At 54.9% G+C, this 13,891-nt stretch overlaps 1 protein-coding gene across 1 annotated transcript in view; it reads left to right on the forward strand.

Annotated features, from left to right (window-relative positions):
- WDR25 (WD repeat domain 25) overlaps positions 1–8,869 on the forward strand; it is a 154,907-nt gene extending 146,038 nt beyond the window's left edge. Inside the window, exons 5-7 of the mRNA XM_010353650.2 lie at positions 3,986–4,156; positions 7,641–7,781; positions 8,390–8,869. Of these exons, the coding sequence (XP_010351952.2) occupies positions 3,986–4,156; positions 7,641–7,781; positions 8,390–8,611 (534 nt within the window). The 3' untranslated portion in view covers positions 8,612–8,869. The remainder of the gene's footprint in view (positions 1–3,985; positions 4,157–7,640; positions 7,782–8,389) is intronic.
- The last annotated feature ends 5,022 nt before the right edge of the window (positions 8,870–13,891 follow it).

Consider the following 13,891-nt stretch of genomic DNA (forward strand, 5'->3'; position numbering starts at 1 on the left):
TACCTAACACCCCCAGAGCCACATAACAAGGGTGTTGCAAAACTTTTGGATTTTGTTAATTTGATAGGCAAGTAATGGTATCTCTATGTGATTTAAATTTGCATTGCTTTTGTTATGAGCAAAGTGGAAGGACCGTTTCCTTTTTTCTGAGCTCTGTTTACTTGCCTGTTTTTCTGTAGAGCTATTGGTCTTTTTCATCTATTTTTAGGGACCATCTGTATATTACAGATAGTGACCTTTGCCTGTAATAGAAGTTGTAAATATTTCTCCTACTTGTCTTTTTTGCTTTCCTTATTTATTTAAGGAAATTTGCTTTCCTTATTACTTGCTTGCTTTCTGCCATCCCAAAGTATTTTTTAAAAAAATTATTATTGTTTTTATATAGTCTAATTTATTCAACTTTTCTTATTGCTTCTGGCTTTGGAGTCATAGCTGGGAAAGTTTTCCCTAGTCCCAGGTTGTAGAGAAATTCAATCATGTTTTTTCTCATAGTTATGGTTTACTTTGTTTAATGTAAATGTCAATTGCTTTTGATAGCCACCATCCTATGTGATTGGCAGCCTCTGCTTTTGCGAGTTTAAACCAAAGCAGTGGGCCCTGTGCTACCTTTCCACTTTGCCTTGCATCTTGGCACTGGAAGAAGACAATACATCTGTTATTGAGAGTTGCCCAAGAACTCACAGTTCCATCCTAGGGACTCTAGCTCTGGCTGGCTGGGGAGGGGAAGGTTTACAAGCATCAGGCTCATATGTGTTGGGCATTTAGCTGGGCACATCACCCTTGCTTCCTCAGCTGGAGGTCCTGTTGTTACCCCTACTTTACAGGTATGGAGACTGAAGAAGAGAGACGGAAGTTACTTGCCCCAAATGATGCAGCCAGTAATAGGCTGCCAGGCTCAGGTCCCCCGGGTGTCTGCTTAAACTTGGGCCCTCCCACTTGGCATCTCACCCCTGCTCATCCAAGGGCCAGGAGAGGCCCCACCCACCTCTGGGCTCTTGTGAGGCTGCAGCATGGAGCACAGTCCAGCTGTGCTCCCACCTCCCACCAAGGTCTTGGAGCAGCTTTCCTTTGTCTCCAAGTCTGAGGGGCAGGGCAGGGGCTGGCTCAGTCAGGGCCATGGGAAGGACCTGTGAGTGAATGCCATCTCACCTGGGGGTCCTGGGAGAGCCAGTGGCAAAGGCTTTTGTGTGTTGCCTTAGCCCTGCGTGCTAGGATGTTGCTGGGAGCCAGAGGACCCTGGATTGCTTCTTTTAAAGTAGTTGACCTTTTGTTCATTCACTCATTCATTTATGCATCCACTCACTTATCCAGCATCAATTTGACACACCTTACTGATGCCTGCAGGGGCAGACCCAGTGCTAGCCAAGGGTGACCCAGAAATATGGGCAGCAGGGCATCTGTGCCAGGAGCTCACAGTCCTGTGGCTTAGGCAGGTGGCTGAGGTGGGCAGCTAAAGGAGCACAGGGCTGCGTGTGAGCCCAGAGCAATGCCTCCCCACCTCCTGTCCTTCAGATCTGCATGCAGAAGACTGGCAGCATGGGGTGAGGGATAGCTGGGTGCATCCGCCAGTCCTTTCTGAGGACCAGGAGTACTTAGAGGCTCAGAGGTGCGGTCGGGCCGCTCATGTTGATGACTCAAAAACTAGGCCCAGGGAGGGAATGAACCTTCCCCAGGCACATAGTAAATCTTAGTGGGCCAAGATTGGAGCCCAGTGACCATCCCCAACCGCGTGCACCCTGGAAGTGGCAGGAACCCAAGATTGCTCTGGATGGGTCGGCAGCAGCCCAGCGTCACCCAGGTTTGCTGGCAGGCCAAGTAGTGGGCAGATTGTAGGGACATAACCCCTGCATGTGTCATGATCGATCTTCTGCTTTCCCCAAGACCATGTCCCTGCTTCTCCACCAGGGGCCCGCAGTTGCCAGAAGAGTCTGAGTGAGGCTCCCTTTTGGATCCAGCTCGTTAGGCTCGGGTAGCACCGTCCCATGCCAGCTGTTGGTGTAATTAGGTTGCCATAAAACCCACCAACTAGACACACAAATGGCCCCTTTGCTCTTTCCTGGGGCACGAGCAGTTGTGAAGGCGAGTAAATCATGTTCGGCGGCGATCACTTCAAAGGCCAGCCTTCCACTTGCAGCCACATTATTGGCGGGGGTCGCCCATAACACGGCTTGTTTCCCAGCCATTCACTTTTATGACACTCTAATGAATTGGGCCATTTCCATCCATTCTCAGAAAATGTACGGAACAACTGTTTTGGTTCTCCTCAAAAACTTTGTCTTGGGAGGCAGGTGGTGCATTGGCAGGGACACGCAAGTGGTTCTTGGCTCCTGGGCAGGTTGCCTGTCTCTGAGACTTCATGCCCATCGAGAGAAGCTACCTGTGGGGCTCTTGTCATGAGATAACTTATGTGAACCCCCAGCCAGGGGCCGGCACCTAACGGGCACTCAGCGAGTGGCAGGGAGGGCCGTCATCTTCCTCATTCTTTCCCTGGGTCCGCCTCTTAGATATCGAAGTGTTGAGGCTGGTGGGGGCGGTGATATCAAGGCCACGTGGGAGAATAGAGCAGGCACGGGCATGCAGAATCCAGTGCGTGGAGGAAGGCAGGCAGCTGTGCCGTGAGGGGCAGCTTGTCTCCCTGTCTTGCATTCAGAAAACTGTTTTTCCACCCCTGGATCATTGCTTAGGCTTCAGGGAGCCCTCTCTGAAATCTCCCTAGTTGAGGGTTGCTTTGGAAGAGGCTCAGAGAAGAACAGTCATCTGCTGCCCACCCTCCCTGAGGAATTACAGAGGCAGGAATTGGCCAGCAGGAGAATGAACTGTGGGTCCCAGGGAAGCCGTGGGGGGCGGAAGAGGCTCCACCATGCCCCGGCCATGTGCCCTTGAGCACATCCCTGCCTCTTTCTGGGCCTCAGTGAACCTCATCCAGAGAATGGGTCTCAACCTCCTCCTCCTCTAACCTAAACTGAAATTATGGAGTGCCACATTTAATGTGAATTTGACGTATACATTTTAAGGAGGATGATAGAAAATATGTCTGCAAAATTTGAAAGGTGTGAACTCCAATTAAAAAGTCAAGATGGCTCATTTTTGAGCTGATGGGGCCCAGGGACTGAACTGTTTATACTGCAGCCACATGGTGGCGCCCCAGGAACTGGTAAAGGGACCGGCTGGCCCCTGTGACCAACTTGAGACCTTGCTGCGCTTCCGTGGTGGTGAGTGGGTGCCCAGCGTGTTATTTCTATATTGTAATTAAAGTCCTGTGCTCTGTGAGTTTGTTAAGTGGAGCTACTTGCTAGTCCTGGTACTGGGACCCTTCTCCATCCCCCCACCAGAGCTGGATATTTGAGAGCAGAGGCTGAATGTGATAAAATCCTCTAAGAAAGGAAAAACAACTGCTCGATACTTAATAAAGTCAGTTTATGAGACAGGAGACTGTGAAGTATCGGTGATGATGCTAAAACAATACAAAGTGTCGTTAAAGCTAAAATATGTCCTGTGATTCTGGCTTTATGGTCTGTCCCTAAGCACACTTGTTCCTGCATTACTATGGCTCCTCCAGGGACAACAATCTGGGACTTTGCAAGCTGTGAATTATGTGACATCTTCAGAAGCAAGACCCACTCAAAACATGACCCCAGTGTTGATGGATGTCAATATGCTCTCGAGGTGCCCTTGGCGAGTGACGGGCCCTTCCCTTAGCACTTTCCCTGGGATCCTGCTGCTCTCAAGGGGTGGTAGGAATGCCTTTCTGGGCCCATGTGGCAACAGAGCAGGGGGGCTGAGAAGTTGACAGACACTAGCCTGGGCGTGGGGCGGGAGGGTCCATGATTCCACATATGGCTTGGGGATGCTGCTCAGCCTGGGTGTGTGTGACCCAGCATAGACTTCACTAAACCTGCCTGCCCGCTGAGTCCTTGGCCTTCCCTGGGCGGGAGCCTGTCCGTGCTCCCAGGCCTGCCAGCATGACTGGTGTCCACTCTTGCAGGTGATGAGAAGCTACAAGGCGACCATCCAGCAGACCTTGGACATCCTGTTCCTCCGGGAAGGCTCCGAGTTCCTGAGCAGCACAGATGCTTCCACCCGTGACTCGGCTGACCGCACCATTATTGCCTGGGATTTCCGGACCTCTGCCAAAATCTCCAACCAGATTTTTCACGTAAGAAATCCCATTTGGCATTGCTGTCAGTTTCAGCCACAGAATGTATCCGTGTAATTCTGATCTGTCTGAGGTCCCAGATCCCTTCTATGGGAGGAGACTCACTTGACTGAAATCTCCAGGATGGGGGTAGGCAGGTCTTGGCCTGCCACACACATGGAGAGCTTGCTGTGGGCTTCCAGATGCAATCTCCTTCTGCTATTCTTGTGCCAGCACAGCCACCCCACAGTGTAAGGGTCGGGGCAGGGGGCAGTTCAGTCCAGATCAATGGGGCACGTGGCAGTGCAACCTGAGAAACCCCACCCTCCCACTGCCACCACAACCAGCTACTCAGAAGGGGTTTCTGGCCCTCAGTGGCGTTGGCAGGTGATGTAGGCCAGGAGTTCAGAGCAGGGGCCCCACAGTTAGAATACCTGCATTAAGGTTCTGGATTCACTAGGACCTTCTAAGGCGGAGAGCCCTGGACCTGCTATTTAGCCTCTTTGATTCTCACTTTTTTATTAGAAAATAGTTTTGAGAATTAAGAGAGAGAGAGAGAATGCTTGTAAAGGGTATATATAGCACAGTGCCAGGCACAGGGAGTACTTCTGTACGTACCACCATCAGCATCACTGTCTCTATACCCACCACCACCATCATCATTGTCACTACCACCACTCCTGTCATCACCACCGTCATCACCACCATTATCACCAGCACCAGCACCATCAGCATCACTGTCTCTATACCCACCACCAGTGTCATCACTGCCACCATCAACAGTATCACCGTCTCTATACCCACCACCACTGTCATCATTGTCAGCACCACCACTCCTGTCATCACCGTCACCACCATTATCACCAGCACCATCAGCATCACCATCTCTATACTCATCACCATGATTGTCACCACCACACCACCATCACCGCCACCACTATTATCACTAGCACTGCCACCATCAGCATCAGCATCACCATGTGTATACTCACCACCATCACCACCACCACCATCACCACCATCCTCTTTATCTCCCGTACCACCATCATCATCACTGTCACCATCACCACTCTCATTCTCACCACCACACCATTTCTATCACCACCGCCATCACCATCATCCCCACTGCCATCTCTGTCACCTTCACTGTCACCAGCATCTCTATTGCTGCACCACCACCATCATCACCACTCTACCACCACCATCTCTGTCACTACCACCAATTGTATCACTACCACCACGATCACTGCCATTACACCACATCTCTGTCACCACTACCATCTCTTATCAGTACCACCACCACCACCAACACCACACTATCTCTATCACCACCACTGTCACCACCATGATTGTCACCACCACCATCTCTGTTATACCATCATCACCACCACCACCGCTACCATCATTGTCACCACTAACACCGCCATCATCATGATCATCATCTTGAGATTTCAACTAATCCATGACTAATCTCCGAATTTAAAACTATATGTCATGTATATGATATATGTGGGTGTACATGAAATATCTATCCTGTATACACCCTCTTTTCCTCCCTGCCTTTTCCTTGTTCTCAATGGGTTCTAAGTGGCCCTGAGCAAACCTGCTTCTAGACATCCACTGCAGGGTGTCCCAGGGCAACCCACTGGGCAGGGCAGGCCCTAGTGGGGAGCTGGAGGGGCACATCTGACCTCTGAGGGTGTCCTGCCTCCAGGAGCCCAGGGGAAGTGAGGCAGATGAAGGTGCCTTGTGCCTGAACTATAGTTACACTGCACGCTGTCTGTGCGGAGGAAGCAGGTGCTCAGCCTGGCACCGTCACACCGGCAGCTCGTTGTCTGACCATGGCAGCCTCTGTGCCTCTGATGGGCACATCAGCCTGCAGCTGTGCTTCCTGCTGCTCCCCACTTTGCCCTCTGAGTTTGGGCTCACTTAGAGAGTGTGGCCTAGGGAGAATAGTTAGAATAATGTAAAGCCAGCTTGAGGGGGCAGTTTAGGGGTGCTTTCTGTGGGACCATGTCAATGAAGCAGTGAGATCTCGTGCCCCCTGTGTTTTGAGGTTTGTGCCTGCATTTCTTTTCTCATTTGGCCACTTACCTCCTCACTTACTGTGCATTTTGGCTCTGTGGGTCCCTGGGCTGGGCTGGGCTGTCCCTGAGGACTCACTGTGGAGGTGGGGAGATGGGCATGTAGATTCCTTTTCTTTTTTTTTTTTTTTTTGAGACGGAGTCTCGCTCTGTCGCCCAGGCTGGAGTGCAGTGGCTGGATCTCAGCTCACTACAAGCTCCACCTCCCGGGTTTATGCCATTCTCCTGCCTCAGCCTCCCAAGTAGCTGGGACTACAGGCGCCCGCCACCTCGCCCAGCTGGATTTTTTGTATTTTTTAGTAGAGACGGGGTTTCACCGCGTTAGCCAGGATGGTCTCGATCTCCTGACCTCGTGATCCACCCGTCTCGGCCTCCCAAAGTGCTGGGATTACAGGCCTGAGCCACCGCCCCCGGCGTAGATTCCTTTTCTATCCTTGTGTGACAAATTACAGAAACTTGGTGGCTGGAAGAACACAAACTTATTCCCTCACAGTTCTGGATTACGAATATTGAAGTTCGTAATCAATATTAAGTTTGATTGGGCTGAAATCAAGTTGTTGGCAGGGTGTGCTCCCTCTGGAGTGTCAAGGGGAGAATCCCTCCTGGCCTCTTCTGGCTTTTGGTGGCAGCCGGCGTTCCTGGCTTGTGTCTGCGTCTCCCCAGCCCTCCAAGCCAGCGTCTTCACACCACCTTCACTGTGTGTCACATCTCTGTGCCTTCTCTTTGTTTCTTTTTTTTTTTTTCTTTTGTAGAGATGGGGGTTTTGCCGTGTTGCCCAGGCTGGTGTCGAACTCCTGGGCTCAAGAGATCCGCCCTTCTCAGCATCCCAAAGTGCTGGGATACAGGCGTGAGCCACCACGCCCAGCCTTGGCTTCCTTTCTCTAAGGCTGCACGTGACTGCATGTAGCGTAACATAGGATCATCTCCTTATCTCAGAATCCTGAATTATGTCTGCAGAGACCCTTGGTTTTGACCCTGTAAGGTAACATTCACAGGTTTCAGGAATTAGAACATGGGTATATTTTGGGGGGCTTTTTCCTGCCTGCCACAGGGACACAGGCAGGTTGTAGAAGCTGGGAAACATGGAGGAAATTTGTGTCCCCTCTAGCCTCCAGAAAGAAGTGCAGCCCCGCCAACATCTTGAGTTCAGCCCAGCGAAGCCTCTTTCAGACTTCTGACTTGCAGAACTGTGTGATGTGAAACGTGTGTGTTTTGAGCCACCAAGCTTGTGGCGATTTGTCATGGCAGCGATAGGAAACCAATGGAGACACCCAGCAAGGGTCTGGGAGCAGGCCCCAGGTCTACAGCACCTACTGTGTGCCTGTCTGTGGGAGGGGAAGCTGGAGCTGAGCTACCCCTCAGAGCAGAGTGCCAGGTAGGGGGTGTCTTCTCTGACCCATTTGTGGCTCTGCTTTTCTCAGGAGAGGTTCACCTGCCCCAGCCTCGCCTTGCACCCGAGAGAGCCCGTGTTCCTGGCACAGACCAATGGCAACTACCTGGCCCTTTTCTCCACTGTGTGGCCCTACCGGATGAGCAGACGGCGGCGCTATGAAGGGCACAAGGTACTTCTGTCCTTGTCTCCCAGGCGAATGCTGAGCCCCAGCCCCAAGCCTCCTGGCAGTCCTGGATATGGGCCCCGGGGTGCATGGAGCCTCTGTCTGGGCGGATCCTGCTTTCTGTTTCCTGGTTGAGTGCATGCCATGTGGCCTGCTGTCTCTTCAAGTCCCTGAGCCACATCTGGTCCTCACCCCAGGGCCCAGGTACTGGGCAGGAAGCAGTAGTTGGCTCACACAGACAGGTCTCAGAGGTGGGGGGTGGGAACAGGACAGAATGGTCATGGGTGCCATTTCTGCACCCTCCCCTTTCCGCAGTGAGGCCATCCTTGATGGGGTGGAAGGGGTGGGGGCTGGGTGACTGTCCCTGAGGCCGGACTCCTCAGCTGGGCTGGAGCTGATCCCCCTGGATTTGCTGAACTGGCCTTGGGATGTGAGCCCGCATTAGGGCTCTACAGCCTCATGGGTGGGACTTGGGCTTTGACCTCAGGGAATGGGGTGTGAAGCCCAGCTCTGCTCTGTCAGCTCGGGGCTTTGGCCTGTTCCTCTGTAGAATGGGCGTACTCACCCCAGCTTGACAGGTGCAGCCTACTCACCCGCTGTGTCCCTCTCTGCAGGTGGAGGGCTACTCAGTGGGCTGTGAGTGCTCCCCAGGCGGTGACCTGCTGGTGACAGGAAGCGCCGATGGCCGGGTCCTGATGTACAGCTTCCGCACGGCCAGCCGGGCATGCACGCTGCAGGGGCACACGCAGGCCTGTGTCGGCACCACCTACCACCCCGTGCTGCCCTCCGTCCTCGCCACCTGCTCCTGGGGAGGGGACATGAAGATCTGGCACTGAGCTTTGTGTCACTGAACCTTCCCGTTGCCAGCTGGGCTCTGGGACTCCCCTCTTCCTCAAGGGTATATGAGAGGAATGAGCACAGAGATTGGCTGTGGGTCCTGGGTACCACCCTCTGAGCCTCAGTTTCCTCGTCTGTAAAGTGGGGACAAAAGTCTGTTTGCCTCAGGAGTGTGAGGACTACAATAGTGAAAGCGCCTGGCAGGCGGCCGGCGATGCCTAATAAATGTGTGTTTTGCTATTTGTTAAGTGTTTTCAGCAATAAGTTTGCATTAGCGGCTTCTTCTCACCTCCCTCCTCCCAGGCCTGCTGGAGCTCTGGAGACAGAGAGAACTGTGCGAACTTGAGATGGGGTCACCCCGCTCTGGGGGTCCCAGCAAGGGAGTCCTGAAGTGGGGGTAGTCTGGGTCTTTGGTCTGCCCTCAGGGATTCTGTTGGAGCTCAGTGCCCCACCAGCCTCACAGGCCCCAGCCGCTTGCACTCCCCAGGACTGTGGCCAACTGGGCCCCTGGTTGGCCCAAGCCCTGGGCCCCTTGGGCCCCCTCTTGCCCCACCAGTGTGCGTGCTGCACACGCAGGTGTGCTCGCCTGCTGAGGGAGCCTCGTGGAGAAGTGAGGGACCCCTGAGGAGCCTGGAGGAGCTGGGCTGGGAGGAGGCCTGGCTTCCCAGGTGCCTGCACAGGCTGACTAGATGGAAACCCCAACAGAACTGTAACTGAGGGGCCACTCCAGGAGCCCAGGGATCTGCTGACAGGTGAGGGTGGGGCCCACCAGTACCTTGGAAGGCTTCCTGGAGGAGGCAGACCTCAACTTGGTGAAGATGGTGTCCCTGGCAGGGGAGTCAGTGGAGAAAGGCAGAGAATGTGAAGAGGCCGCCCATGGGCCAGAGCAGTGGGGGACGCAGGAAGAGGTGGGCACTTGGCTTCCCCTCCCCCTGATTCTGTCCCCGCTCCACTGTCGCCATAGCAGAGGCAAGGCAAGGCACCACTCCTCTCCCAGGTTCATCTCCGCATCTGTAAAGTGGGGCATCGGAAGAGCCAGCCTGTAGGCTCACAGCTAGGGTCAGAGAAGGTCAAGTCTGTTGGGGGTGTCCCAGGAGGGGGCTGAAGCTGGCCTGGAGCCGGTGGGTGAAGACCTGTGTGTCAGTGTGTCCAGGGGGTCCTTGGGATCCCTGGGCTCCACTGGAGGAGTATCCCAGACGAGGGAGGAGCAGTGCAAAGGCCCCGAGGTGGGGCTTCTGAGGGCTGAGCCCTCCTGCCCCACAGTCACCACAGAGCCTGACACATGGCAGGCATCCGGGTCTACAGCACCTACTGTGTGCCTGTCTGTGGGAGAGGAAGCTGGAGCTGAGCCCTGGGGGTGCTGAGGGCATGGCCCCAGTGTCCCCTACTGTGCCCTGAGGACAGGGTGAGTGGGATCCCTGGCCCACGTGGGGGCAGCACCCTCATGATCCACAGTGGGAGCGCCTTCTGTGTATTTCTTTCAGGCTCAAGAACGGCTGTTTTGGTGAAAAGAGTTGCACCCTGTGCCCGGCGAGCTTGGTCACTGGCGAAAGTGAAGATTGCCACTGGCCTGAGCAAGGCGGTTGGGGGTGGTGGTGCTGAGGCTGGTGTGGGAGATGGGTAGTCTCTGCCCTCTGCCCCATGTGGCTGCTGGGGCCTCCCTCTTGTCACGCCTCTGGCGTTGGCCCTTTCTCCTCCTGCTCTGAGAGGGGAGCTCCTGTGACCTGTGGGGCCCATCCCATCACCCCCACCCAGCAGGCTGATGGTGCCTCAGGGCCTTTGGGCCCACCATCCCCCTCTCCCAGCCTCCTTCCCTCAGTACTTGCTTGGGTGGTATCTTCATGAAAGCTTCCCTCACCCACAGCCCCCTTTCCCCACAGAGCCCCCAGCCCCGCTGATGCCCTCCACCTGCATTTGCAGTGGAGCACATGCCCCAGGCTGGGGTTCCTGCTCCTTGCTGGTGCCTGAGCCCGGCACGGAGTGGGCCTTCCACAAGAACGTGGCCTGTCAGTGTCCTTCATCGCTGTGTGGCTTTGGGCAAGCTGCCTAGCTCCCCGTGCCTCAGTTTCTCCTTCTGTGAAACAAGAACACATAACGTCCATCTCGGGATCGTGAGACCGTGTCTGTGTGTTTCCTGGTAGGGCCCGTGTGTCACAGGCGCTCAGAAGTGGTGCTGGGACTTAGTGTCAGGCTGACCACTTGACGCAGGAGCTGAGCCAGTTTAGGGTAGAGGGCGGATGTGGCTCCCTTCTCAGACCTCGCCACAGTGGACCATGGGGTGGTGGGCCCTTGTTCCTACCCTTGCTGTCCCTGTCACTCTCTGGGCATTGGCCTTGTCCAGGTTCAATCTAACGGCAGAAACCACCAACTGGGGCTGCCGCCCTCATTCATTCCCACTGGACGCGTCCAGGGAAGGACTCAGGTTGGTTGACTTCTGTCACACCTATGCTCCACACCCAGGCTCCTTGGGCAGGTGGGGTGGGAACTGTGATTGGTAGCAGGGAAAGTGATCTCCCCAAGTGCAGGACCCTCCTACAAGTATTTTCATGAGGGTGTGTCTCCCCAGCTCCAGGCCTGAGCAGGCCTCAGCACGTGTTTGTGGAATGAATGGATGCTGTGCGAATGAACCCGGACACATGGGGAGGGAAAGCTGCAGTGGTCGGGGTGGAGGGAGGCCTGGGCTTCTCAGGCCGTTTCTCCTTTGCCTTTCCCATCCCACACCTCACTGCCAGCCCCAGACCTTGGAGTCTAGATGCTCTGCTTCCTGACCCAGTGCAAACCCCAGTGGTTTTCCACCTTCCTGATGATGATTTTGTGATTGAGAATTTCATCGCAGCACTTGGTGATTGTTCCCTACCGTTGTATGTTCATGTTGCCACTGATTTAGTGTGAGCATCAGTCACAGATGACACTGTGTCAGGCTTCCGAGGGCTGGGATACAGCTGCTGAAAGGCCTCCTGTCTACCTGGGCTCCTGGCCCCGCTCCTGTGCTGGGCACACACCACTGCCTGCCACCTGTGGGACTCGGAGCCAGGAGACCAGCTCACGTCCCAGGGCCATTTCCTGCTGGTCTGAGACCTTTGCAGGGGCCTTGCTTATCTGAGCCTTGTTTTCTCATCTGTAAAGGGGGTCTGTGGGGATGAGGAGAGACATGGCAAAGGAAAGAACTTTGCAGATTGTCACCCAACTTCACTTGGGACAAACGCCTTCCACTTCTGTGCACCTGAAGTCCGTTTATTTTCCAAGCTGGTGGCCTTGAACCATCCCAAAGCTCTGACCCTTCTGGGGCCACGGGGCCACCCAGGGCTTCGCAGAAAACCCACTGTGGTGGTTTCTTAGCTCCGCCCTCTGTGGGTTTGATTTCTCAACACAAGCCGCTGTGGGTGCCAGCTGGCTGCCAGCCCCTTCCCTTTTTAGGTCATTTTATCGGGAAGAATGGCAGGTGTGCACCATGCTTTTATCTATTTCTTTTTCCAAATACTTTCTTCCAAAGAACATTCTTAAAGACTGACTTTGATCCTCAGCAAGGTGTCAGGGAGTTCACTGTTTGCAGTTTTAAAATAAGAAAGCTAAATTTAGAAAATGCGGAGCAGGAATGAAAAAGGAGTGTGGTCTCTTCCCTCCACCCACCTTCCTGCGGCTGAGTGTTCACCTTCATCCTCTCCTAGAAAATCTGAGATGCCAGATCCAAAGCCATCGTGGAGAAAAGCGGCTTCACCTCCAGATGCCGTGCAGACTGTGCATGCTGGCTGCACTGCTGTGTGCCAGGCGTGGCCGTGACTTCTTTTCTGAGTGCAGCTGGTGCTCACAGCTCCTGACAGGGTGTCCATGATCCCCACTGTCCAGCAGAGGAAACTGCTGCCCTGAGGGCAGGGAGCCGTGCCCAGGGCCCTCTGACCCCAAGCCTGTGCTCTTTTTTGCACCTGGGATCCCTTCCCAAATGGCCTCCTGTGGGCACCACCTCCACCTCACTTTGGCTTTCTGTACGGTGGGAGACCCAGCTACCTAGAGGGTCCCTGGAAATTCCATTTGTGAATGTCCTCAGGCTCCATAAAGGGAAGCAGGCCAGGCAGGCCTGGGTCTTGCCCAAGGTGACACTGTCAGCTGGTGGCAGAGCTCAACCCTGCATTGCCGTACTGAGAGCTGAGGCGAAACATACGTGGATGTGTGGGTGGGTGGTGGATGCGCAGACAGGGCCTCCCTGAAGGCAAGGCAGGATCTCAGTGCAGGGAGAGGTCAGGGGTGGAGCAGGGAACCCCGTGCCATGGCCAGCTGCCTGGGTAGATGGGGACTGCCCAGGACTTCCCGTCCAGCTGTGGGGACAGTCCAAGTGCAGAACGTCAAAGGGCAGATCCAGAGGGAAACTGCCAGCTCCAGAGCTCAGCCCCTTGGGAGCCCCATGGGAGCACTGAACAGTTTCTGGAACTCTCCAGCTGTCACAGATCTGTGCCTTTTCATGGCTCTGTTCCATTTGCCTAAAATACCTGTTGAACTCCTATTCATCTTTCAGCACCCAGTGTGATCCTCTCCTCTGACCCATTTCATTCATCCCCCTGGAGCATGAGGGCCCTCCCTTCTCAGATGCCCACAGGCCCTGTGTTCTGGAAGCTCTGAGCTGAGTGTTACACTGTCTGCCTTACTCCCCTACCTCTGAGTTCCTTGTGGGCAGAGCCAGGTCCCTGAGGCCATCATGAGGCTGCCAGCTGACAACAGCACCAGGGAGAGGAGCGGGGCACTGAGACCCAGCCCGAGGGATCCTGCGAGAAAAGAGTCACCAGTCAAGCCATCGGTGCTCCTAAGTCTCAGGGCCCTGCTGAGCCAGCTTTGAGCCATGAGAATTGGGGGTGGTGAACCAAGGTTCCCCAGCCTCAGCACCACAAGGAGCAGTGTCCTGACTACCCCTGGCGCTGGGGGTGTCAGCCTGACCCTGCTGCTGCAAGCCGTGTGGACCCTCTCCTTCCTCTTCTCTCCTGAGCCGGAAGGCTGCCTGGCTCTGCAGCCAAAGTCACCGTCACTACCCAGTCCTAGGCAAGGGTCTAATAGTGCTGGCTGCTCTGGGAACAGGACACCTTGCAGGCCCGGCTGTGGCAGGCATTGCAGCCCAGGCAGGAGAGCCCTGTGAAGTGCAGAGGCCATCTCGGGGGCTGCAGGCACTGAGGTGGCAATGTGGGGGCCAACAGCCTGTATCTAGCCCTCCAGATCTGGGCCAAGGCTGCCACCCAGGGCAGGTACGTCTGATTCGGTAGCCCCCAGGAGAGCTGGGCAGGGCCTTTGTCACC

This window comes from Rhinopithecus roxellana, chromosome 5 (assembly GCF_007565055.1).
Source record: "Rhinopithecus roxellana isolate Shanxi Qingling chromosome 5, ASM756505v1, whole genome shotgun sequence".
Lineage (NCBI taxonomy): Eukaryota > Metazoa > Chordata > Mammalia > Primates > Cercopithecidae > Rhinopithecus > Rhinopithecus roxellana.